Source organism: Electrophorus electricus, chromosome 25, assembly GCF_041902795.1.
Source record: "Electrophorus electricus isolate QZ-2024a chromosome 25, ASM4190279v1, whole genome shotgun sequence".
Lineage (NCBI taxonomy): Eukaryota > Metazoa > Chordata > Actinopteri > Gymnotiformes > Gymnotidae > Electrophorus > Electrophorus electricus.
The window spans coordinates 4,966,410-4,993,861 of record NC_137521.1 but is presented as its reverse complement, the minus strand read 5'-3'; the positions used below and the strand labels follow the sequence as shown (position 1 = coordinate 4,993,861).

General features: G+C 39.9%; 2 protein-coding genes across 7 annotated transcripts in view; both read left to right on the top strand.

Annotated features, from left to right (window-relative positions):
• cacna1fb (calcium channel, voltage-dependent, L type, alpha 1F subunit) overlaps nucleotides 1–13,179 on the top strand; it is a 43,433-nt gene extending 30,254 nt beyond the window's left edge. For all 5 annotated transcript variants that reach the window (XM_081708002.1, XM_035521976.2, XM_081708003.1 and 2 more), the window contains 7 exons: nucleotides 5,563–5,682; nucleotides 5,851–6,086; nucleotides 6,385–6,510; nucleotides 6,968–7,128; nucleotides 7,315–7,427; nucleotides 9,828–10,160; nucleotides 11,395–13,179. In XM_081708002.1, coding sequence (XP_081564128.1) covers nucleotides 5,563–5,682; nucleotides 5,851–6,086; nucleotides 6,385–6,510; nucleotides 6,968–7,128; nucleotides 7,315–7,427; nucleotides 9,828–10,160; nucleotides 11,395–11,664 — 1,359 coding nt within the window. In that variant the 3' untranslated portion in view covers nucleotides 11,665–13,179. The remainder of the gene's footprint in view (nucleotides 1–5,562; nucleotides 5,683–5,850; nucleotides 6,087–6,384; nucleotides 6,511–6,967; nucleotides 7,129–7,314; nucleotides 7,428–9,827; nucleotides 10,161–11,394) is intronic.
• A 1,829-nt stretch (nucleotides 13,180–15,008) lies between these two features.
• Nucleotides 15,009–27,369, top strand: sypa (synaptophysin a). 2 transcript variants are annotated; one of them, XM_035522206.2, is made up of 7 exons: nucleotides 15,009–15,158; nucleotides 19,651–19,716; nucleotides 22,717–22,841; nucleotides 23,021–23,219; nucleotides 23,360–23,551; nucleotides 23,989–24,306; nucleotides 27,196–27,369. In XM_035522206.2, exons 1-6 carry the CDS (start codon nucleotides 15,141–15,143, stop codon nucleotides 24,271–24,273), a joined length of 885 nt encoding a protein of 294 aa, XP_035378099.1. In that variant the 5' UTR covers nucleotides 15,009–15,140; the 3' UTR covers nucleotides 24,274–24,306; nucleotides 27,196–27,369. The 2 variants fall into 2 exon arrangements, with proteins under 2 accessions (XP_035378099.1, XP_026868589.1); XM_027012788.3 differs by lacking the exon at nucleotides 27,196–27,369 and adding an exon at nucleotides 24,557–27,011 and having other exon boundaries at nucleotides 15,010–15,158.
• Nucleotides 27,370–27,452: the final 83 nt, after the last annotated feature.

Genomic DNA, 27,452 nt, shown 5'->3' with positions numbered 1-27,452 from the left:
GTTTATTTCCAGAGCTTATCACAGAAGAGACCTTCTCGGTTTCAGTGCCATACTTTAGCATTGGTTCCATTTATTTCAATGCCATATTTTATATATGCACACTAGGCCTGTAGCTACAGGATATTTTAGTAATCGAGTATTCTACCGATTATGCCATCAACTGAGTAATCAAATAAGAAATACTGTGCTTTATTAAAGAGCAATTGTAAATATACAAAAAGAATATAAGTCTCTTAAAATAAACAACTAAACAAAACAGCAGACTTGTTTGAATCAGATGAATGCCAAATACAAGTTTGCTTTACTCCCATAAAAATATAATCGGGTAAAACTAAGTATTTGTGTGAAATCAGAAATAGTTTATTACTTCCTCAGTGTACAAAAGGTGATTCCCTAACTGCACTTGTTCAATTCATTCAAAATACAATTGTATGTAACTTATTCCAGTCCAAATACCTACTCCAGAAATGTCAAATTCAATGTCTCTGCCAATAAACTTGATGAGAAGTCATTCCAGCATAATTATACACCACTGAAGTGATTTAATGTCAGCGAACTAGCTGTTTTGCCATCTGACCTTCACCTTGAACTGTGGTAGCTCAGTGGTTAAGGTATTTGACTTGTAATCGGAAGGTTGCTTGTTCAAACGCCACCACTGCCAAGCTGCCACTGTTGGGCCCCTGAGCAAGGCCTTTAACCCTCAATTGCTCAAGTTGTACTCAGTCATAAATGTAAGTCACTTTGGATAAAAGTGTCAGCCTGTGAGGGAGTGAGATAGGAGGTGACCCAAAGACCACTGCTGCAGGAAGGAGAACCAATCAATATAAAGGACCAAATGTGACAGGCAGATGGACAATGCCCACCCCAACGTCTCCTATAAGTCCCTCTGTATTCATGAAGAGCTGTTGTTCCAGCTCCACATCACCACCTTGTCTCAATACAAGCTGATATAAGAGTATCTGACCGAAACCCCCAACATTGAGGTTTCAGTGCAGTGCTGAACACCTCCACCTTTCTCACACTGAACCTCTTAGGTCTGGAAATGAGGGTGAACAGAGAAACCAGACAAGCACCGTCTCGTCACCTTGGCTTCCGAATCATTTGCATCTATATACGAACCAAAAAAGATAAAACCCATGATTCTACATTTGATATTCCTACACTTTATTTCCTGCTTAAAATGTGCTATTTTGTAGATACAAGAGTTTCTTCAGCAATAATGAGGCACTTCCAAATGGCTTCCAAAACATTCAGTGGAAGGGTAGCAGCCTAAAATCAATGATCTATGCGATTTAGCATTTTATTTATATATGCTGGCATATATGACTGATAGAAAAAAAAGCCCTATTGAAATAAAAGTAAAACAGATGCGTAGAATGTTCACATCAAATTTGAAACATATACATTTCTCTTATCTCTCATATGGCGAACATGCGGCAGAGATGTAACATCATCAACTAAACAAAACAAAAAAAAATATTCTGGCTATTCTTTAAGCGATGAAAGCTAGATAACTAATGCTTTACGGCTGTTCCCAGGCATAAACAGACTAGGATACATTTAGATAAACAAAAACGACTACAAACACTGACCACGTGTTATGAATGTACTCACTCTTAATGAGCCCTCCATGTGTTTTCTTACATTTCTACATTTTTATAGTCAGTGATTTGCTTTTTATAGCCAGTCTTTTTCAAATAGTACTGAAATGTAGATATCAGAAAGGTGGATCTTGACATTGTGGGCCTAAACAAATTAGCCAAAGAAGATCTAATCAGTGGAGTATTTCACTGATTTCAGTGTGTGTAATATGTCAGAATGTGCTTGCTAGATAGGCTGTGTGAACCTGCAGCGTGTGGCTAGATCAAATCAGCCCATCTTAGCCAATTTGTATTTTTATGACGACCTTTAAGTGTGTCACTGTTCTTAGCTACACAGAAGTCCAAAAATAATCTGCTTCAAGGCATTTCTTAACTGCATATAAGAAGGTTTGAATGGTAAGAATATGGCATTGATGATTCTGATTAGCCCCACTAGCCCATTTATAACAGCTGCCCCTGTGTGTGTATATGTTTTACAGTAACCACAAGGCTTGCTGTGATTTTTATTAATGCTTTTTATTGAAATATGATAAGATATTGGCATATCAGGTTAACTGATATGTTCAGTCAAGGTTAAGGCTGGTTAGCACTGCACAAGGGCTGTCTTCAGACCACGGATGTGCAGGCCAGGAGGCTACACTGCCACGACAGCTGTCCTGCTCTTCCACCTTGAACGGCTCAGGCGTCCTCACACTCAGTTCATCCAGGTCAAGTAAGAGGGCTGTACTGTTAGCTTCATCCAGGAAGGTCCGAGATTGGGCTGGCTCAGAATGAAGAACGTCACGTAGCAGAAAGTCCAAAGCAGAGGGCAACAGAGCAGCTCTGCGTCCAGCTGCAGGCGCAGATGCACACTTGTGGCTTTGTGGATTGGTGTCCATTTTAAGATCAGGCGAGCAACTTCGAGCTTTGTCCCAGACAGTCAGGGTGTGGTCCAGCTCGTAATTGGGCACACCATGTAGGTCAAAACACATCAGTGAAGAAGTAGTGCTGTTTCTAGTTGAAAATGAACACTTGGAACTTCGTGGAGTGGCAAATAGGGTGTCCAGATTCAAACAGATTTCCTCAACAGGCGTTCTCATAAGGCTTCTTGGTGTATTCATTGCTGAACTGCTTGATTGCCATGTCGGGAATCTCTGTTTGGGAACTAGCTGTCCAGGAATTTCGCTCATTTTCAGTAACCGGATTCTGCACTTTTTTAGCTTGTCCACTGTGCTTTCTTTGGCTGGTTGAGTGAGTCTCCACATGTTCAGTACTCTTGCTGATATCGATAAGCGTATCCACAGGAAAGTTTTCCACGGTTCGGGACGTCGGTCTCAAAGAAGCTGATCCATGTCTCGAAGTGCTCCTGCGTGAAGACTGCCTGCTGCAGCTGCCTGAGTGGTCATCCTCCGCAATGGCAACGCTTCCCTTGACGCTGCACAGCAGGGCAGCCATCCTGAAGTAGATGATTGGCAGAGAGAGTTCCTTTTTCTTCTTCCTCCACCGCTCTGACTTTTGTTCAGTTGACAGAGGGCTGATTTTCATCTCGCTATGTCTTTGTCCCATAGCGACACAGTACGAATATAATCGTTCTTTATAAAGTAAATGTCGTATCACAAAGCAAGAAATATCAAATGCACTAAAACACACAGATCTTGTTCTTAATGGTTCTCTGGAATTGTGATGTCAGCAGGGGTGTCACTGCAGAACAATTCTCACAGTTGTAGATTTCAGCTGGATAGTTACATCACTGCACACTGGGGAAGCAGCTGGCTGGAAGTGTAAAAAAAAGGTATAGCTAGAGCTGGCCTTAAAATCTTATTGGCTGAGCTGAGCTGCCAAGTTGATATACATACAATATGACTTTTTACGCGATGACACTATGCTTCACAATAACCGGATTCTGTATTAATGCAATCCTCCATTTACATTTATATTTTTGGCATTTAGCAGATGTTTCTATCCAAAGTGACTTCAAAAATTCTTTGTCATCTACTCAGACTGTATCCTAGCAAGTACAGTAGGTTAGAGACAAAAGATACCGTTGAACTAGAATACTGCTAAAATACAACACCTTGAAGAAATGCAAAATAAGCACAAGTTCTATATCAAACAATGATGTGATAGAGTGTCTAGTTAATAAACACTAGTATAAAAAGCCTGAAGACACCAGTCTGAGGATGCCCGATCCTCCATTAAATAGACAAAAACTTGATAGTGGACTACATTGCCTGGCAAAATATGTGTTTACTGTGAATACTGTTAATAATAACTGTAACTGTTTACTGAGCACAATGTTTTATGAATAAAGAAATTATCTTAAAGCAAAGATCTAAAAAGTATTCTATGTGGCATCTAGAAAGAAGAAATGTAGATCTAGAAAGTAGTCTATGTTGGTTATGTGGCAGTTTAGTGGTGAAATAAATGAAATATTGCTATGTAAAATAAATAATGAAAACAACATATACAAAATATGACCACGATGACTACTACAACAACAACAACAACAACAACAACTACTACTACTACTAATAATAATAATAATAATAATTACAACTGGATTACAATGTAAATATCTTATTTGCTGTTTAAATGTTGAGCTATGAACCCATTTATAACCAAGGGGAAAAATTTATGTTTAAGGTGCAAACAAAAGCTTCATACACTCTTCAAAACTTTTGTTTATTAGAAACACCTTGTAGATGTAGGATATATTTAGACACTACAGTGTTTTCATTCATTTTGTATACATTCAATATATGCATTCTGCTTTGAACTTATACATTTTATAATAATGGCCCCAAATACAACTTTATTCTTTTTTATTTAACTAATTTTATCTGTGACTCCTTTTCACTTACTAGGCTAATGAACACAATAAACCCATCCCAAGAGTCACAGTTTAACAGTCTGATGGGTGCTTATCCTGCCACAGCCAATTTGCTATCTCATCTGTCCATCAAACATCACGTCTCCATCACTGCTGAGGGTGGATGGTTTATTCATTGAGGGGAAAATACATCTACTGAGTAACGTACATTTGTAGAAAAATTAATCGCATCATAGATCTTGCTATGAAATCGATGTTTTCCAGTTAACGGAAAGAACCATGTAGCCAGTTTGCTCCCTGAGCAATACAAAATAGATGACTGATACTAGTAATGGCATTTTGACATGCTTTCACATGATCTATAATTAACCAGAACTGGCGGCAAACATTCCTTTGCACTAAATTTTGCTGTCGCCATACACGATTTTTGTTAGACCTTCAACTCTATCAATAACCATTTTTAAGGTGTGGACTAGAATTCTTGCATGGCAGAGCACTCGTTCAGTGGTGCATATAAAAAGTTTACTGTTTACACACAAACTAGGGAAATCCTTAAAACCAAGGGCCTTTTATGGCACCATTACAGCTGGGTTGAGAATAATCAGTCATGCAAACACCAGGTCAGCAGTGATCCTCTCTATTTAATGCATAAAGGTATCGATAAAGGTATTGGCCTTGCAAAAACAGTTCAACTAAACGTCAACATAAAGACTATAATGAAACCACACCATTTGTGTTACTGTTATAATACTTCCCTGAACAAAAAACAGAAGCTCACTTGCTCCGTCTATGAGAACAGAAAACAGAAACATGCCTGCGGTAGCTATGAAAACAAAACAAGGGAAGCATGTCTGCACAAACCATTCTTAATGTCTCTAAAGCACTGGCAGTGTTGCACTGATTTAAAGCCTGTGTTTCTTGCTACTGAATCTGCTGATGATGGGTTGTAGGAATATCGTGGATATAGTTACACGGATAAAACAAAGCTTCCATGCAAAGAATTTACATGTTTAAAAGTTACACGAGGAATCCTTTCAGCCCTAGTACACGTTGTCTTAAATGCACATATGTGTAGCTATGCTCTGAGTGTGAGTGTGTCAGTCTTGTGCAGTGCATATAATGCCGAGCCCTCACTCTTCCCAACTGCGTCAGGCGGGTCTGCGCACCCTGCAAGACTTAGGGCCAGAGATCCGCCTGGCCATGAATGCTGACCTTGAAGAGGAAGAGGAGGGCCTGGACGAAGAGCTAGATGAGGATGACGCATGCTACAAGGTACTCGAGGGGCGGGCATCAGCGGGTTCCACATGGGCGCACGAATGGGAGAGAATGCATGTGTCATTCCTGTTTGTCATGTTGTTATCAGATCAGAAGGATCTAGTTGGATTTTCAAAGAAGGATTTTGATGCCCAATCATTTTGCCCTGTCACTATGCTTCGCTAGAGTGAGAACGGCTATGCAGGCAATACCTGGACCTCGGCCAGGGGTCGCCGGCACTCCCTGGCCTCCACTTCGACCGTGGTTTCCGGTCCCGACCCGGGAGAGGGTATATTCAATGAGGGGCAGGGCCCCAGGAGCACCGAAGTCAAAACACCCAACAGCAGTGCTGTGATGGAGCAGGAGACCTTTCGGAAGTGGGAGAACACGCGCTTCTTCATCCATTACCAGCTACCAAAGAGGTCAGGGATACTGTCAGCATGGCCATTTTTGTGAGATTAAAGTCTTCAAATCTGTTTCACAGTCTAGTTTTGAAGCATGTCATGTCAATTTATACATAGTCGATTGTCATTTACTTTGAGTCACGCTGATTCAGGTGTAATTATCTCTCATTGGTGTCTATCTGTTGCGACATTCTATAGGTAAGCACCTTTGGTTCTTGTGATGCGCCCTCTAGAATGACAGTGGTTTCTTTCCACCTCACTCTTCTGTGTTTCTTTCTTTTATCCTCATATTACGCGGCCTCTTCTCCCCCCTCAGGAGGGGCTCCGGGGAAAGCTTTACCTCCTCCCTCTCACGGAGGACAGACAGACAGGAGGGCTACCCTGGGGAGCAGCGCTTCTGGAGCATGGAGGAAGGCACAGAGGCCGGCATGCCTGGAGTCAGGTCCTTCACTCTCCTCACCCACTCCTTATGCACGTTAGAACCAGATAGCGCGTCTGTGGTGTCAAAATGCTCAGTCAAGCAGCCGAGGGTGAAAATTAAGATTCGTTTGAAAGTAGATTCAGTGAGACCAAATCTTCAAGAGTACCAAAATGATGTATGGATTTGACTGTATTGAGCAGTGTGGAATTGAGGAGAACAGGTCTGTTTGGATGCTTGTTCCATACGCAGGAGGCAGAAAATCGCACCTTGCCAGCTCTCTGTTATAAGCTGATGAAAATTACCAGAAGACCTAGTTAAGAACGAAGCCAAATGTGTACTGTAATGAAACTCATCCAATACTTGCTCATTTATCAAAAGCTAAATAAAAACTAAGATTCCTACACGTATTGGATCTATACTCATGTCATTTTGAATGATCTCTTTCCTTAAAGACAAAATATCCTTTCTTTCTTGTCAGGCATGGCTACCGAGATGATGGCCCTGTGTATTCTGGCCACAGAGAAGGTAGTTATTGTGGGCACCCTGCCACACAGCCTGCCTATGCTATGAATTATGGGAATGGCTACGTGGAAGCCAGGAGGACTGCCAGGAGACGCCTGCTCCCCGCAATCCCCACTGGTACGATCAATAATCCCACTCTCTCCCTTCCTATATGTCAGGCCTTTCCCACAGACCTTTTCTCTCTGCATTGCAGTTTATGGAAACAAAAGAGCTTAAACTTCTTTCCACTTATAAAGCTAGTTCTGTGCTTTTGAAGTGTGCAAACCTCTAGCGAGCCTTCCTTTGCGGTCTGCTCTGCCATAGAGCGGAAGCCGTCATTCACCATCCAGTGTCTGAGGAGGCGGAGCAGCAATGATAACCTCCCCATCGCAGGAACCCATCATCAGAAGTCCCCACCCTGCCGAGCACACACACAGGTACCTCAACACAAGTCTGCAGGCTGTGAACCATCCATATGGTGCACTGCTGGATGTTTCATTTGTCTACTTTATATATTGTTTGCTTTATTATTTGCTTATGTTGTTTTTATGATACTAAACTAGGCACTTCATGCAACACAATAATAATAATAATGTACCCTATGGGAGGTTACCATACAGGACACAAACTTTCATAGGGGTTCGTTTATTTTGCCAGTTGCCGAGTATGGGATGGAGCAACGTTTCATTCACCCTTTACACCTTTTTAGTCACAAAAATACGGCAGTGGGTTTACTACAGAAGAAAACAAAAGGACACAAAATTCAATAAAACGAATTCACCATCGAAATCACCATGTAAACGTTAAACCCACTAAGCATTACAAAATAAATAAAAGGAGCTCACATCTTAGGTATTTTAGAGAATTCACATGCACGGTACGGCATGCACACAAAACACATCTGTTTAGATAAACGTTTTGTATATAGTCTGAACACTGTAAGAAGACTAAAGTACAAACACGCTTTCAAGCCACACTAAGACTTGCTAACTAAATGAGTTGATCAAACACGCTTAGCTCACCTCCTTACATCGTCAATCAACCTGTCAAAAATATTTAATTATCTAAATATATCAATCCCATTTATCAGTATAAAGAACTATTTATGGACCTATGTTGATATTACATCATCTAAGCAAAAAATGTATTAAATATTTACTTCAGGATTAATGCTTATTGTGCATTTAAATCATTTCCATCGCATGCTCTATATTACCCGCGCAACTGAAACACGCGAGTATAACACATTGAAAGAACGCGAGACGGGCTTCTTAAAGAGACAGTAACCCAAAAGAAAATATAACAGCCAGCAAACAAAAACTCTTTAAATCTACACAAAGTATACACACATTTTTTTCATCTGGCAACAACAACAACAACAACAACAACAACAACAATTGTTTATATATTTCAAAGTTGAGAGGATACTGCAGTTCCTAGGGTGAATAAGTAAGGAATTCCAAAGTTTAGGGGTTATACCACTGAAATATTTCGCACTTAGGGTTTACATTTGTGTGTGAGGAGTGGCAAGTCGAGCTGAGCCAATACATATGAAGATTTTTAAACTGTATTCAAGCAGATATGGCAAGCCAGTGTAACTGCTAGACTACTGGAGTGATATGTGTAATCCTGTGAGCTGCTGAATTCTGGATGTACTGCAGTTTCTTGAGGTTTGGCTGCAAGAGCAGCCAAACGTGAGTTACAGTAATCTAGGCGAGAGGCATTTAAATCCCGAACTAGGATTTCTGCATCATGAGGAGTAATGAGTGGAGACAAGCAATGGCTGAAGGTGAAAATATTTTACTTATGATTTTATGATTTATTATAATTTTACTCATGACAATGATGTGTTACAGAAAGAAGAGTGTGGGATCAAGACTAACATCAAGATCATGAATTGAATCAGAAGTAGCAACTATGATGCCCTCAATAGCCAATTTACATTTATCTGACACTTTTATCCAAAGCAACTTACAATTATGACTGAGTACAAATTGAGCAATTGAGGGTTAAGGGCCTTGCTCAGGGCCAAACAGTGGCAACGGTGGAGCTTGAACCGGCAACCTTCCGATTACAAGTCAAGTACCTTAACCACTGAGATAAAACTGCCCTTAAAGATCATTAAATTAAAGATGAGTGGCTTTTCGTAGGGTATCTTTCAACTCTACCAGTATGAGTTCAGCCTTTTTGTAGTAGGATAGGAAGGTGTGTTATCATCCAGTCCTATAGCCATTTTATAAGGGAAGACAGTATAGGCAACACCATTGACTGAGTACTAAATAAACCTGTGTATCATCTACATAGTAATCAAAGAGCAAACCATGTAGATGTATAACAGTTCCAGGGAGAAATCAGATAGTAGATAGGGCATAGTAAAGTGCCTAAAATTGATCCCTGTGGAACACCCTGAGAGACAGTAATAGTGTTTATGTTTGGCTGAGAAAATGAAGTACTGTCTGTTGGTAAGGTAAGACCTGAACGAGACTAATGCAGTGTCACAGATACCTAGATACCACTGTGCCTCAAGATGAGAAAGAGAATATTATGTTTGAAAGTGTCAAAGACAGCGATGGCATCAAAAAAAAGTTAAGATATTAATAAGACCAGAGGCAGCAAAGTGAATAAGGTAGCCAGGTCTGTTTCAGTACTGGGCTGTTTCAGTACTAATGGGATTGAAAGCCAGAGGGAAGTTATGTTTACACCATCCTAACTAAACAGGATTTGGAATTGTCTTTTATCTCAAATTATCCCCCTTTATTTATAATCATTCTTTAATTATCCCTCCCTTCTCTTCACTTTCTCTGGTTCGTGCTTCTTCTCTCACTCCTCTTCCTCAGGCATATGGAAGTTATGACTCCCAGCACAGCAGCAGTCCCTCCTCCATGAGCTCCACGGCCTCGTGGGTGAGCCATAGTCCCCGGCAAAGCCGTCTGCTCTACGCCCCCCTCATCCTGGTTGAGGACGAGGGGCTGGTGGGTGTTGGAAGAGTGGGCGGCTGGGATAGGAAGGCTGGGGGCACCAGAGTGTCTGTGGAAGGTCATCGGGGCTGGTACACAGGTGCCTCGGGGGGACGAGCAGACTACAGGGCGTACACCACCCTCAGAGTGCCCACACAGCTCAGCCCACACTACAGTGAGAAGAGAGGCAGCGCTGACAGCCTGGTGGAGGCAGTAAGTATTACAGCATTATAGCTCTCCGGACATATAATATTAAAATTAGCCATCCTTCATATCTATGGAAATGTCTGTTTCCTCCTATTTATAATTGTGCATAGCATAACCTCTCTGATAGCTTTAGTAGTAGTTACTTGTCTTTTCACTGAGCTTAAACACAGTCCATTGGGTTGATCATGATGGCCTTCAAACACTTTGACAAGTCCGCTTTTAAAAAACAGGAAACTCTGCTGCAGAGGAGCTGTAAGTTTCTTAGTATTAAAAATGAGCATGATTAGAAATGATGGTTAAAAGTTTTAAGGTCCAGGTTAAAAATAGCAAACCTGTCCTTTTAACATGGCAGCTAGGCAGTAAAATTGCTTTTTGTAACGTGAGGAGGCAAAGCAGGATGCGGGGATGAGTGTCAAACACAATAAAATGTTTATTGCTACACAAAACAAGGACAAATGCGTGGCTAGCAAGCTAACCGGGTTTAAACATTGACAGAATTCATATTCCAACACAAGACTTATATACATGCACACTAATGATACACAGTGAGGAGCAGGTGTGAAACACAGGGAGGGCGTGGCCATATAGACGAGCTCACGTGCACGCACACACGCACCCACCCACCCACCCACACACACACACACACACACACACACAAGACGTTTTGGAGGAGGAACCATATCGTGACACTTTTTGATCTTCAAACTAATTCTAATACTAGAAAAAGGTAAAACATTTTTACAATACTATCTTTTGTGTAAAGGGGAATTCTACTCCATTCTATATATATTTCTATTCCAACCTATGGAACTCCTTCTCCTGCCTCCAGAAGAACCCTAGGGTGCGATGTAAATGGTTCAAGGAGAAAGAAAGAGACTGTTAGTTGACTATTCTCAAATTCGGTGGATTAATATGAACATTACATAAAAACTTAAAAACAGAAAACAAATAGATTCAGAAGCAAATAACAAAGCAACGCAAATAAGACATTAAACTAAACTAAGTTCAAAATAAGGTAAATAGACAAATGATCATATGATTATTATGAGGATGGGTTTCAGTCCAGGTCTTTAGGCTGCACCCCCTTGGTATTATACTGATAACACGCCAAGGGAGCGTGTATTTATATTGGTACGTTGCTTATCATGGTTGTGAAACTTTAAATATGCATTAACGTAAAGTGAAAAGCAAGCCCTCCTCCCATGACTTAATGAGTTCTTCTGTTTGGGCCCTTCCTCAGGTACTGATCTCTGAGGGACTTGGCCTTTATGCCAAGGACCCCAAGTTTGTTGCCTTTGCCAAGCATGAGATTGCCGATGCGTGTCACATGACCATCGACGAGATGGAGAGCGCAGCCAATGACCTGCTTAGCCAGAGCAGCAGCAGCAGCTCCAGGGGGAGCTGTAGCAGCCGCGCTGACCTGGGACCCTTCTACAGCGATGAGGAGCCCGCGCAGGGCCGCGAAGAGGACGAGCTTGCCGACGAGATGGCATGCGTTACCTCTCTCTGACTGGCAGACGGACAGAGCCAATTGGGGGAAAGGGTGAGAGGAGGAACCTGGCAGGCCAGTGATATAGCCCATGTCTTACAGGGTCCAGAGAGAGCAGGCGCCTTAAAGCTGCAGGTTATAGATGAGAGGATGGCCAAAATTGTCAGTTAGACCTTGATAATATAACTCGGAGTAGAAATAGTGCAAAGGGCTTTATCATAGGTGGTAGCTCTTAAAAGGCTTCTTAGACCTGAGCTTCATGAACTGAGATGACACTGGTATTTGGTTTGTGTAGTGTTTTAGAAAAAATATGTCAGACAGTGTTTTATCCAAGAAACAGACAGTGAGAGACAGTGATAGTCTATACAAGAAGCTAAATTATGCTGGCTAATTCAGAACACTTGAAAACTAAAAGTTTGTCACAATGAGTGGCCAGCCATAATTTCCAACATTTGTATCAAATTGTGTACAGTAAGTCTCTGAAATGACTTTTTTTTTTTTACTGGACATCATATTGAACATGTTTATACATGTAAGTATGTCTTTGTTTTATTCTCTTCAGTAATTTGAACAAATCTATAAAACATCTGTAAAGGGATGAGATATTTGTAAAGCACTAACAAGTCTAGAAATACTATATATGAATCCTTTTATTTATCCACAGTTTTCAGTTTCCTGTGAACTCTTCTGCTCCAGTGATTTTTTAACCCCTCACCTCTGGAGACTTTGCTGAAACATGTACAGAATGGGGATGGTTTAGAGCACAAGTTCTTAGGTTTCATTATGTAAACTGAACTGAGGAACAATGCATACTTTTTTATTTTATTTTATCTTAGTCATTTTTCCTGGCATTTGTTAACACCATTTTATTACATTTAAACGGTTATTGCTGAGTCATAAATGTTGCTGATGCTCTTCAAGTCATTTCAGACCCATTTCACAATGTCATCTTAACGCCATATATTAAACAAACAAAGACTATATATATAAAATGTGCTGAATCAAAAGTGATTTCTATTGCATATAAAATGTGGATGTCACTGGTATAACTGCCTCTTATTTATAGGTCTCGCAGAACAAACACATGTGTTTTTGTGCACATGGCCTTCTTCAGCGTGTTAATGATACTAAATAAGTGTTAATTGCGTGTCCACACCCACATCAACCATCATCAAAACAAATCATCAACAAAACTTAAATTTGATTTCAAATTCTAAAAATAAACAAAGAAAAATTCTACAAATTAAAATAAGGAAGAAAATGAATGAAAAACATTTTAGAGAACAGTCTTTCATGCAGTATGGAACTATTGTCTTTATGTAGAAAATGTAGCAGGCTTATCTCCGTAGGAGGGGCTCTTCACCCTCACCTTCACCCTCTTGCCATTTAAATGACTATTTCAACCGCCATGAAGCACATTGAATTAACAATGTCAACCTAGGTCAGCAAGTTCCTTTTAAATCTAAAGCACTTTCCGTGTTTAATGCATTAGTCAATATCATCTGATTTCCCTGCAATGATTTACAAAAAAAAACAGCAACACTGGTTCTGATGTCCCTTATTTCTGTTGCTATATTTATTTTCCCCTTCTTCTGGAACATGTGTTAATCCAGTACATTGGGTATACTTTTGTATCTAAGAACTAAAGACATTTCTATTGGAGAGTCTATTTAATAGCATTTTGAATTATATGTTTGTAATCTGAGAATTGTAGATTATTGTAACGTGCCAGAAAGACGTGGACGAAGTTGATAAGAATAATTTTACTACCAAGAGGACAGTCCAGAGTCATAGATGTTAAAACATGCCAAGGTCAGTATCAGATTAGAGCAAACAAATCCAACAGGGAATTTAGTAAGAATAAACCACAGCAGGCAGGGTTCAGTAACGGGCAGGAAACAGCTAACAACACCGAGGGGCAAATCCAAACAGACGTAATCTACACAACAGGGATTTGTGAACAGTTTAGGAAAATTAAACATGCGGAATAACGAGGAACAGGTGACTTCAGTTAGTACTCTGAGGAATGGCTATGGGACACATGACTGCCTGAGGTAGCCTTGAGAGCGGAATGCCAAAAGGTACCGTTGGGAGGCCGTGTGTCAAGAATGACCATATAAGTTGTTCACCCCATTGTTGATGGTTTATTTATTTGTTTCTTCTTCTTCGTCTTCGTCTTCTTCTTCTTCTTATTATTATTATTATCATCATCATCATCATCATCATCATCATCATCGTCATCCTCATGGCAGCATTTAAAGGATTTTTCTGGTGATTTTTGTGCTATCTAACCTTTGTCAATTTTGTTTTAATTTTCTGGCCTTATCTGCTTTATTTCCTTTGTTATTTTGTTGTGTTGGTAGAAATTGTCCTTTTTTATTTCTCTTAAAGTGGTTGAAGTGAGCATTTCTGTATGAGATTCTGCTCCTACTCTAATTTAAAACTTCTGACCCAAACACACCCACACCCACACACCTTCACTGACCCAGCTGTTACACTGCGTTCATGATTATATCTCTGATGAATATCGCTCTCATTTCCATTCAAGGTAAGATCTTGATTTCTCTGCAGAGGTTATGCAGAGCATGTCTAGTTCAATAAAGGAAGCGTCTAAAATGTGAAAAGGGGATCAAAAGTAGGAGACCCGATTCAGTGGAATCCTCAATAGCGTTTGGGCATACGTCAGCAGCAGCTGTCTCAGCTGTCTGCTTTAGGAGACGTGAACTGTGATCTAGTCAGTGAGAGGGGGCACTGCTAATTACTTCTCTGTGCACTGCAGGGCCACTGAATTAGGTGAGTTATACCACTCGCACTAATGTAGATGTATACGCACAATGTGATGCTACTGCTACAATTTGAAAATTACACGAGGTGGTCCGTTGTCACTAGCGTCCTTTAAGACAATGGGCTAACAACAATTCCAGTTATTAAAGTTCCAGTTGACAAACTGGTAGACTATTCTTTGATGTTATACCATTAGGTAAGTTTGCAAACTGTCAATGTGAATTTCTTACTTTAATTGCTTTATCTCACTTTAAATACCTGAAACCTGCCCATACTGTCTACATTAACTATTTAGATGTTGGATCTTCAGGAAGGAAATATAGATTTTATAGTAATGATAAAGTATTTGAAAATCTCGGAATTCGTTGCAATAAAGTAAAGTAAGCATTATAAACCAGCTATACAAATGACCTTTCTGTTTCCAACATAGCCATAAAGAAACGGTCACAAAAATTCATCCATTCCCTCCTTTCGTAGCTTTATTGACGTCCATGTCTGTGATGTTTCCTGTGTGTGACAGCCTTTCCAACGTACCGTATCCGACGACGGTCGAGTCATCCTTCTGTTCTTTGCGCACTAAATACGCCTTCTCCCCGCGTATGACGCAATGATGCTGTTCTGGTGATTGCCCCTCCCGCATGTAGGCTGTTTCGGCTGCTACGTACGCCTCCCCCCGATTTTCTATTTCTCTTATCTACGAGCAAGCAACCAAGATGGATATTATAAACCAGGTAAGGAATATGAGAACAAAGAAATCAATGGTTGTTATATCAATAATATGTGAATATACGATTTGTTTTATTTGTAGGATGGTAACCTGAATGAGATACGATTGAAAATTATGCCAAAATATGTAAAAAGAAATGCCCTGCTGGTATCTCTTCGCTTATTCGCAGCTACAGTATTTCTAGGGTTATTGGTGAAAATGTGTGTTGGCTGATACTCACAGGACACAGTTGAAAAAAAAGCATTCCATATGATGTTATTTGGTTTGAAAATACACATTTATTATGTTTTGTTGTTTTGGGTCTGGATATTGCTGAATTCCGATGAAATGATCAAATTGATCTTTATGCTTATTGTTAGAATGTCAGTGGATTTTCAATTTTCAGGCTGACTTATAATAATGGAGTAAGTTTGATGCCAAATGGTAAAAGACCAGCATCAGAAGCCCTTGTAAGAAGGCCTTTACTATATGCAGATGTAAGTGTAGGGATTGCTGTGTAAAATGGCAGCTGACTTTTTTCCGAGCGTCTACTATGACTCAGTCCTTGTTTCCATTCGAAGACATAAGAGATGCATTGTTTTTTTTCCTGTGCTGAATATATAAAAATACCTAAATTGATTTTGGGGCGTTATCGGTGTGCAAGACAACAATACAATATTTGGCAAACCATGTTTTGGTTGTTTTTATTCATATACATACATAATCGGTTATTTTTAATAAGTTGAGGTATGATTTTACATTAAATAAACATCCGTACGACTGTGTAATAATGAAATGATACGAGGATTAAGAATCGACGTAGGCCTATTGATTTTGTTACTGGAACGTGTTAGAGGACTGTGATGTTTCACCGAAATGTTACCACCGTAACTTGTTACCCATAGAGGACGCTGTTGATTAATGTCATCACGAGGACGAGCATTCGTCTCGCCCCCGGCTCTCCCATGCTCGCCCGTATTGCTGTATGGTAAAAAAACAAAACAAACCAAAAAAAACAAGATGAAATTCAGTTTAAGCCGTTATGTGCAATAGACGATTAAAATAAGAAACGTCTGAGTGTAACGGTGTAATAAGCGGCGACAGTGAATCGAATGTCCTTCCCCTAGTGGATCATGATCTGAAGTGGATTGGGAAGAACGACTTCTCCCGGCGTCGTCGTAACCTATGAGATATTGTGCTGTTTCTCTGGATTGCATGAAAACAAAAAGGGCGTTTTTCTGCCTTATGTAGTGTCTATAGCCTGTTTGATATAACTTATAATAATGTCACATTGATCCACTGCATTAAAAAAATTAAAGAAAGTGTGTAATAGTCTAACAGCAGTCACTTAAATACATTGCCTTCTGGCAGCCTCTCTACTGATAAAAGGCTAGCTTCGAGGGCCTACTCAATATGTCAGTCTTCTGTTTTAGTTCCCACGCCCAGGTCCTCCATTTTGCTGGCAGGGAAATTTGGTTGGATATGGATTATCAGAGAAAATTGACTATTTAAGGACAGTAGAATGTATTGGACTATTACCTGTTTTTGTTTTTAACTGCAGGAGGGTGTCAGTAGTGTATATTGTGGTGTATGTGCTCTAGTAGCCTAAATCATTCTTGTTCTGACTACCTGTCCATGTCAGGTTCAGGTCCCTTCCACTGGACATAGGTGAGGGCCTGCTCAATACCATACTGCATTTGGCAGCAATGCATAATAAATTGTCAATATTCCTTTTTACCTACAACATCCATACAGGTGCTAGCTTTACAGTGGAGTAAAATTTCTAGTGTATGTGTTTATTTTTATTTATTTATTTATTTTTGAATCAATTTTTTACTTTATGTTGGTGTAAGTACAAGGTAGTCTTTTTTTTGCTAATCCATGTCCCCAAAATTCCCTACTCTTATGAGCAAGGTATGAGGTATGACTTTATTGGAAGTGGCAATCTAGTGTTCAACAGTCTATAGTGTTCTACAAAATTGCCATCCTTGGTAAAGATGAAAAGAACACCCATGAAAAAATTGGTGGTTTCACTGAAAAAACTTGTTTCTTTTGCTCAAACACATTTCTTTCAAATATTGAGAAGGGCCTTATTTTCCCATTTATATTTTACAAGGGCACATGAGTCTTAATTACTCTTAAGTAGTTGACCATGGTTTCCTCAAATGAAGACAGTGCTGACCTTCATGAATGAGGTATCGGTTATTTAAAAATGGCTTCACATATGAAAAAATTACGTTCCATTTTATGACAGTAGTGAAGATGTTTTAGTCAGCCTGAGATGACACACCTACTGGAGTGGATGCAAACGTGTTTTGTAAAAGATTTTTCAGAGACAAGGCTTATAGTTGTAAATTTTTTTAGGAGTTGTGGCATACTAAGGTTGCCAAGTTTCCAGAACTACAATTAGACTCCAACAATGCTCCTGCTTACAACTCTCCTTAGCATCTGCTATTTGTAATGAGGAATAGTCTCATCTTCTATATATGTGCTTTCCTATCTTATCCAGCATAATTTAAGAGTAGACTTGTTGTTGCCATCTTGGCAGTGGAAGGGTGCACACAGCACTATATGGAGGGGTGCTAATGTGCCTTGTGTTTTGCAGAAACAGGTTGAGTTTGTGTAAGGTTTTCTTGATTAATTTCACTTTACTGAATTTTTTTTTTTTTTTTCGAAGCCTGATTTTGCTTTGGTGCTGAAAGTTCATAAGGATATCATTATAATAATGGCATTGGAAGCCCTGTTTCTACAGCTAGAATTAAACAGAAAGTGATCAGCTCAGCAATTAATTTGATGAGAATGAAGGTCATCTGCAAATTACAATAACACCTCTCATTTAGGCTACACTAGGAAAGGGGGAATGTCTTTTCTAAAAATAGTTTATGTTAACTCCTGCACATATATCAAATATATACAAAGTAAAACTGCTCTCATGCGTACTCACTGAACATTTGAGGCAAAACTGAAGCACCATTAAATAATTTAAAACTCTATTTAAGTGAATAATTGTAGACATGGAAGGCATTTATTGACAATGTTAATTAGAGGAAAAGCATTAAAGCCATGCTATTCATCATTAATGGGTGTTTGTTTAAGAAAACCAAGCACTGTAGTGTACTGTTTGTGTAAGTACATCTTTAGCTTATTTCTGTTTCTCAGCTTTCCTCTAGTAGCCCGTATGCTATGTATTGGCCTCGGACCGGTTGGGGATTGCTTAATATGCACTGACCTTGGACCAGTTGGGGATTCTTTACCTCAGAAAAGCATGCATCATGTTTCTAGTGCATGAATAATGTTTCCAGTAGCGGTTCATTACGGCCCTCTCTTAAAATATTTGAATATTTCTTTTCACCCTGATAGTAAGTCCATTCTGGCAACATAAAGATTTTGGCATTTGAATGTGTGTTATAGCATTGGGTACACAGCACCAGAATGATTGGCACCCTGGGTGAAGATGAGGGGAAAAGCTATACAGATGTCTTTGTTGTTTATCAGTATGTGGATGTGAGAGTAACCGAGCCTTTCAGTATGTGGATGTGAGAGTAACCGAGCCTTTCAGTGTGTGGATGTGAAAGAAACCGAGCCTTTCACTGTGTGGATGTGAGAGAAACCGAGCCTTTCAGTGTGTGGTTGTGAGAGTAACTGAGCCTTTCAGTGTGTGGATGTGAAAGAAACCGAGCCTTTCACTGTGTGGATGTGAGAGAAACCGAGCCTTTCAGTGTGTGGTTGTGAGAGTAACCGAGCCTTTCAGTGTGTGGATGTGAAAGAAACCGAGCCTTTCAGTGTGTGGATGTGAGAGAAACCGAGCCTTTCAGTGTGTGGATGTGAGAGAAACCAAGCCTTTCAGTGTGTGGTTGTGAGAGTAACCGAGCCTTTCAGTGTGTGGATGTGAAAGAAACCGAGCCTTTCACTGTGTGGATGTAAGAGAAACCGAGCCTTTCAGTGTGTGGATGTGAGAGAAACCGAGCCTTTCAGTGTGTGGATGTGAGAGAAACCGAGCCTTTCAGTGTGTGGATGTGAGAGAAACCGAGCCTTTCAGTAAGGTAAATGATGTGCAGTCCCTCCCTCTGCATGTACAACTTTGTGTTAAGCTGTCCTGATCCTTCTGAGTCCTGGATTACCCCCCACCCCCACCCCCACCCCCACCCCCACCCCCACCCCCCATGTGGATGGAGTCTCCTGTTCAGCACATCCCTCAGGCTGTCAGTAGGGTTTAGGTAGTCCTGGGGTGGCCACTGCAAAAGTTTAAATCTGTGATTGGTAAAGCATTTGTGTGAATTTTTAGTGTTTGTTTGTTGGGAAGATTTGTTTGTTTGTTCTTGTTTTGTAACAAGGGTGCCAATAAGTCTGATTATGTGACATAATGCAAAATAACCTAAGCTACAAAAATAAATCAAATGTAAATCAAGCAGCCTGCTCTCACTTACATCGGGTCATTCATGGTGATGTTTGTTTTCTTATAGTGCCGGGCCCAGCTGTAGTGTTCCATTACTGCTGTTTCTCCTTTCTGTTAACAGTTAGTTGCCCAAGGACAGTTCCGAGTGCTGAAAGTACCACTGGGCTTCATCAAAGTCCTGGAGTGGGTAAGTGTTCATTTTTGCCAGGCGTTTTCAAACAGGACCACCTTAAAATCATTTATTAATTCTCAAAGGGCATGTTAGTACTGATTTGAGCATTATGAAATTTCTATGGTTTTGTAGTTGTGGTAGAGGTAGAACTCTACCATTTCTACCACTTTGCTGCCATTTCTCAGTGGAAAAATCACAAAATAAACAAACATAATCATTTCAAAGAAACAATAAATAGAACACCTTTTTTGAAAATTGTAATGGATATTCTTTGTTTTTATTTTTATTTCTGGATATTTTATATATCATCTCAGATGACTCATAGGGTGTTTGATTATGCAAGCATAGTTTGATGACTAAATAATACATACATGGAATCTGTCCAGAAATAGTCTGGTCTCACCTTCATTTTTTTGTGTATCTAGCTTATAAAGTATAATATATAGCCCACAAAAGAACGCTGACATATCAAGGACTAGTGCTGATGACAAAAATAGTGGCTCTGGGGTAATAGTGACATCTGGTGGAGCTTCACTATAACATGCTATTTGCATGAACCTATTACTAAGACAACAATGAAAGCAATCCATACACCAAGAGGTAGTCACTGGTTAATATAAACTATATTAAAAAATCATAAGCCAATCATAAGTTCTACAAGTGCAGCTCTTACTATTTTAGCCATTTTACTTTGCTTTAATTTACCTTATTAACTGTTGCAATTGAATTAAATAATTAAGTAAAACAGTGAACACAAATTATACATATAGTTTACATTGTGCTACTTAATATGAGCCATGTTAATTTTACAGCACATGTTAAATTGGCTAACTTGTTATTATTTTTTATTATTATTCAGATTTCTGTTTGAAAATAAATCCTTTTGAAATAATTTGTGATCTGTAAATTATTTATACCTGTTTTATTCAATGTTGCCCATTGAAGGATAACATGGCACAGTTTTCATAAATAATGCTGGTTTCACCAAGACAAAGATTACCACTTTACCTGAATCAAAAAGCATAATCGAATGATGAAAGAATACACCAGCTAAGGGTTTTAGGGTGAAATGAGATGTCAATAGTAAAATATATATTCAAATTAAAACAAGCCAGCATTTTGTCAGATGCTGTGATCAAGAATGTTCTGCACGAATCGTATTCAACTTCTCCAAGTTCACACACATCACTTTACTGCTGCGTTCCTTCCACTGGCTTCCTGTAAACGCCTGGATCAGATGTAAAATGCTGGTGCTTGCCTACAAAGCCAAAAAATGGTCCTGCTCCCTCCTACCTGTGATCACTTGACTTTTCCACACCATATCTCACACCCTTCACGCCTCTAGTACAGCATGACTCAAGCCACCGCACCCTAAGAGACAGCCACCCAGACTGTGGAATGAACTCCCATTACCTGTCTGTACATCGGAGTCTCTTGCTGTCTTCATATGTAGACTAAAGACCCAACTTTTCAAGTATTCATTGAGTAGTCACTTCATTATACTTGAATAATCACCATTTCTTCACTTACGTCTCTACCAAAAAAAACTTTAAATTGTATGTGCTTTCTTTCTGTATTTTCCATCTTAAAGGGATCTAGCTTAATGGTCAGTACACTCAGGTCTAGTGTACTAGTATAAAGGTTTCATTCATGGAGACAACCAAGCGTTGTTGTAATTCGATCTGAACAAGAGCATTAAATGTACTAAATGTCTACAGTTGTCCAGAGACCAGCATTATGGTAAATGTCAATATAAAAGTAATGTATGGTTATAATGATTTTACTGAATTTGATCTAACAAAAACACTCACTTTCATGTCATGACAGAGTTTTTACAGTATAAATTACTTCTTATTTAAGAAAACCTAGATAATCTCATTTTTTTCTCACATATTTGACTAGTTAGGAACCTTTTCTTCTCTGACTATAGCTAAACCATAACCTGTTCCTCAGGAGGGAACAGCTAGGGAAATTAGATTGCTATAGTCACTGTGCTAGTAAGGAATTGAGCTGTCATTGTGATGTAGTTAAGACTCAATTAAGATTATATTTAGCTCACTATTCCAGAAATTGTACCTGATCTACTCCTGGAGTCTAATCTTGTTGGATCTCATTTTCCCTCCTTTGGCTTCAGTTTTCATTCTGATCCTCCCTGACCTTCCTTAATTTGTTTCAATTTCTTTTGCTTTAAATTCAACTAGTCTAATTTGCTGTTGCTGGTCTGAGGATACTGCTTTGTGCTCGGTCCATTCGGGTTTTGTGTGGCTTGCTTTGGTTTGGGTTTGGCTGAGTTGAATTGGGTTTCTCTTGGTTTAGTTCACCTGCTTTCAGTGGTGTGGCAAGGTTATCTTCCATCTATCTCCTGTTGCGCCATGTGAGGCTGCATCTGACCACAGTACAACACCCCATTGTGACAGATGGCTAAGAATCTCTGTGAAATGTAATAGCGCTAATGTCCCTTCAGTCCCTCCTTCAACTACAAGCAAACCCCAGCCCACATGTAATTTCCACGAGTGACTCCACGTCACAGATGTAAGACAGGCCAGAAGAGTCCTGCACGTCTGTCACATCCAGTCACGCCTCTCTCAAGATAACATTGTGCATTACACTACTGATATTAGAGGTAATAATTTTCACTATTGATATTAGAAGTAATTTGCATTTCACTATTGATATTAGAGGTAATAAATCCATCTAGACACTTATGCATAAAGGCCATAGAATATACAGTACCAATAGTGAAGTTGTGTATAGTGTATAGATGATGTCTAGTTGACATTATATAAGCAGAATGCTGTCAGTTTGATCATCCCATGGAAGTAACATGGTCAGTGACTGCTAGCAACAAAGTAACTGCTTCTGCTTGTGTTGCTGGTTTGACGTAAGCTAAGACGCTCTTCACATGCTAAGGCCTTGAACAGGGCAAGGCCTTACCACTGCTTTTATATTCTTAATCTCCATTTGCTCCTGTAACTTTTAGAGCCATCGTCTCAAGCTTTTTATGCCTGCTTCCAGGTGTTTGCCATATTTGCGTTCTCCACCTGTGGGAGCTACTCCGGCTACTTTCGCATGAGTGTGGAGTGCAAAAACAGATCGGACAGCAACCTGAAAATAGACGTGGACTTCGAATACCCCTTCAGGTAGATAGAACTTTTTAGGCTGTGGTCCAAATTCACAAAATGGTCACAAGAAAATTGTAGTAGTACATTGTGGATCTACTCCAGTGCAAAGCAAAGGCTGGCAAAAACAGAACTTTAACAGACCTGCAGAACAAATATTCCAAATGCACTAGCATTGCTCAAGGTTTAGTTTTCTCCAGGCTCCACCAGGTCTACTTTGACGCCCCAACATGCAAGGAGGGGCGGTCTGAGCGCTTCTTCCTCGTGGGCGACTACTCTTCCTCGGCTGAGTTCTTCGTCACCATTTCTGTGTTTGCCTTCCTGTACTCCATGGCGGCTCTCAGTGTCTATATCTTCGCCTTCGAGAAGTACCGTGAGAACAATAAGGGGCCACTGATCGTGAGTTCCATTCAGCGAAACTGTTACAACTTACAAAATCACAAATTACAGTTCTCTTTACTAACTATGTCACTGTAATGTGAAAGTTTAGCCACAAAATCTTGTGTATCACATTACGCTCTTCATGTCTGGTCCTTCAGGACTTTGGTGTGACATGTGTGTTCACCTTCATGTGGCTGGTGAGCTCAGCGGCATGGGCGAAGGGACTGTCTGATGTGAAGACGGCCACGGACCCAGAGAAGGTGCTGGATCTCATCCCGGCCTGTGAACAGGAGGGCAATCGTTGCCGCGAGGTTCACGACCCCGTCATGTCTGGCCTCAACACCTCTGTGGTAAGTGGAGCTCCTTCGGCTCCTTCATTTAGCTCCTTCAAGGCTCTAGATCTCCTCTAATAATCCTCTAAGGGGTTCATCTTCATAGACCCTCAGCCAGTTCACATATTTACTCTGTTCCTTCTCTCAAGACCCTAAGCCAGGCAATCAAGAGCTCTGCAGCCACTGATTATCTGGCCTAATTGCATAAGGAGCTGAACAGAGCAAAAATCCGGTCTGGCTTGGGATCCCCGAGGACTGGATCCTCAGTTTGAATTAATTCCTCCTTAATTCTTCTTATCCTGGTCCTTGTAAACAAATATTCCTTGGTTTATAACTCGCATCTAGTTGTAAGTTCTTGATGGCAAGATAATAAAGATATTTCAAAGTATTTCTAAAACCCAGCACATGCCTGATTGCGAACTGCATCTCCTAAACCTGTGCCATTGTGCTTCCAGGTCTTTGGCTTCCTGAATCTGATCTTGTGGGCAGGCAACCTTTGGTTTGTGTTTAAGGAGACTGGCATCGTGGCCCCCTTCATGCGCCACCCGGCTGCCCCAGAGAAGCAGCCGGCCCCTGACTCCTATGGGCAGCAGGGCTACGGACAGCAGGACCCCTACTCTGCCTCCCAGGGGGGCTACCAGCCAGACTACAGTCAGCAGGGCTACAATCAGGGAGGAGACTACGGGCAAGGCGGCTACAACCAGCAGGGGGCGCCCACCTCTTTCTCCAACCAGATGTGAGAAAGGCGGAGAGGAAGAGGCGGACAGAGGCTGGTGAGTGTGGAAGAGAGAGGTGATAATTATGACTGTGGCCCTTGTGTGCGTTTTCAGCTCTTTTGCACAGCCTTGGCTGCTATGCTTCAGTGTGGACTGGCAGCCAATAAGGTAGTGGGTATATGCTCAATTTTAGCTTCTCACATCTGTTTCTTATCGGTGTCTGATCTCACAACCCTATTACTCGCGTTTCCTCTTCCTGCTTTCTTCTTAACCCTTCTTCTCACTCTTCCTATCTCTCGTTCCACAGGAGGGTGAACGTGTGATGGTAGGAATGTGATACCTGAGTCCTGCTCATGCAGCCACACTCTTCCCTGTCTGTTTGCGCGTATGCCAGTGGGTGAAAAGATTGCAGGGAGGGTGGGAAGGACAGTGTGGGCAATACTTGCAGAAAGATTCAGGGCACGGGTGATAAGCAGGGGAAAATCTATGTGCTGTTAATTATTGTGATGTAAAAAATAAAATACAAAAGTTAGTTATGATCACACGGAGAAACACCCAAATCTGTTTAAAAAAAAAAAAGAAAAAGAAAAAAAAGAAAAAAAAAGATATATAAATTATTGCTATATACATTTTGAATTGATGATGTTGGCAATAGTAATGCTAAACCTGAGAGAATGTATTTGTCTGTGCTGTACAAATATCAATGTGAACAAATATACAAATATTTCCTAATGATATGAATGGGATTATTCCACTGTAGTCTAAATCATGTTTAGAACCCAATGGAAATGATTCCTTGAGAATTTTTACCTATAGTGGTTTGGTATGAGTTGCATAGATATTCACTAAAGATGTATAAAATTTTATGCGATGACCCTGTTTTCTTTCGTTTTTTTTGGAGGGGGAGGGGGTTACTTTGGGGTTTTCTGTTGATTTTGTTTTGAATTTGATTTGTTTTCCCCCTGTTGGTGGGATAGAGCATTGATCTGAGCTTGAGTATAGAGAGTGAACCTGGTTCTACTGTTCGCAATAGGCTACACAGCAGATGCAATACATCAGTGGCATTCAGCTAACCAGTGAATACATTGTGAGGACTATATTGCAGTATTTGCAATATTTTTTCTTCCCTTTCAAACTGAACTTTGGTTTCCTTAATTTTTTCTCTTAATATGAGAAGCACATGTCCAATAAGTTAGCATGGTTTGAGTAGCTTCTGATACTATGCTTCCTCTACTATGCCACACAGTATGTTAGTGCTGTTTCATGCAAGTGAGTAAACTGAAATGCAACTTGAATTTTGTTCGTGTAATGTGGGCACCAGATATCGAACCACTCCTGTGTGTGGAGTTATTGGTAGTCTAAATAGATGTGCCAGTTTTAAATTCGTAGATATTCAACCCCTTACCCTTTCTAACCTCCCCCCTGTGTCTGTCAGTGTGAGGGCTCTCTCTCTCTGTCTCTCTCTCTCTCTGTCTCTCTCTCTCTCCCTCTCTCACTCACACACATACACAAACACTCAAAAATCTCCTTGCTACCTATTTTTATCGACAAAGATCTTGAATTACAAATGAACTTATCTTAGTCTACTTATATTGAAATATATTTTCAAATATTTGTGTGTATATATATGTATATGCCATGCAGAATCTGCAACCTAGTGATTTAATCTTTTGTTATACAGCAGATCTATTCAAGGATATATATATATATATATATATATATATATATATATATATATATATATATATATATATATATATATATATATATATATATATATATTAACTGGAGTTCCTGAAATACCATGGAATAAATCAGTAAAAATTCTATTATTTGATCGCTGCAACAGCTGGAGGCCAGGATAGAAAATTCTTTCGCTTTGCCCGAATTCTCAAAATGCAGGTGTCAAATATATCTAGCATTTTATGATATATTAGATTGTTCCAAATTTCATCATAACTGACAAGGTTACTGTGTAGTCTACAGTGTAGTCTACATACACCTGCATTGCCCATTCAAACTAAATTGTTATATTTAAATAACAAGCATGATCCTTTCAGATGCTGACCCTGAAAGAAGTTGACCCATACACAACTTTGTATGGGCAACATATAGTCTACACGTTATTGAATGGTATAAGCACTGAAATTGTACAGTTATAGTAATCCATATGTGAGAAAGCTCCTTAGATACTATATCATGGTTGAGTATATCACAACCATATTGTATCCTTAGCATTTTCCAAGCAGTATATTTATTTGCTATTAGTTTAAGACAATGCTATATCGCATTTCTTTAGTCATGCATGATGCGCCGCTCCTTAATCTGTCTTGAAAATCTCCAAATTTATGACTGAATCTCATCTCATATTTCCAGAAAGCAATGGGGTGCAAAGCAAAACAGCTTTCGCTTTTGATTCGATCTGTGAGCCCGCCAGACCGGTTTAGCGTCCTGTCTTTCCGTTCCTCTTTCCCGCTCACTTTCTCCGCTCTGTCCCGCTCTCTTCTCTTCGTTTCTCAATATGCTCTTCAGCTACTCTGTTGTTAGTGGTGTTTGGTAAGTCTCGTGAAACTCGATGCCTTTGGGTTGTGCTGTATTTATTGTGTATAATATATTCTTAACGTTCGACGATGTTAATAAAGATGAATGTGACCACACTGGAAAATCAAGCATCGTCAAGATTATTCAGAAATTCTGTTGTATTGTACTATGGAGTCCATGAAGGAAAATTCAATAAAGACTAAGTTATCCTGTTGAAAAAAGGAACGTTTCTTGGCTAAATATATGATGTAAATAGAATCATTACGTTTTGTTAATAAGTATTTAACTTTAAATATAAATAAAGGTTGTGTGTGTGTGTGTGTGTGTGTGTGTGTGTGTGTGTGTGTGTGTGTGTGTGTGTGTGTGTGTGTGTGTGTGTGTGTGTGTGTGTGATACTGTTTTCAGTTTTCAGCACAGTCTGGATTTACATTTGATGTAGATACAACAACCATGACCACGATTGTGTTCTTGTGGGCTCAAGAGAGTTGGGGTTATGCTGGCCATGCGAATTCACCGTCGCAGACAAATTTCCAATGTTGCAATAAAATCATGAGTTTTGCTAGAGTTGTGGTGCCCTCATCTTGATAGTTTGGTGTAAGATGTTTTCAGACTAATCTATGAATGTCTTTCCAGGGTCATTAGAAGACTTTGAAATGTACGGT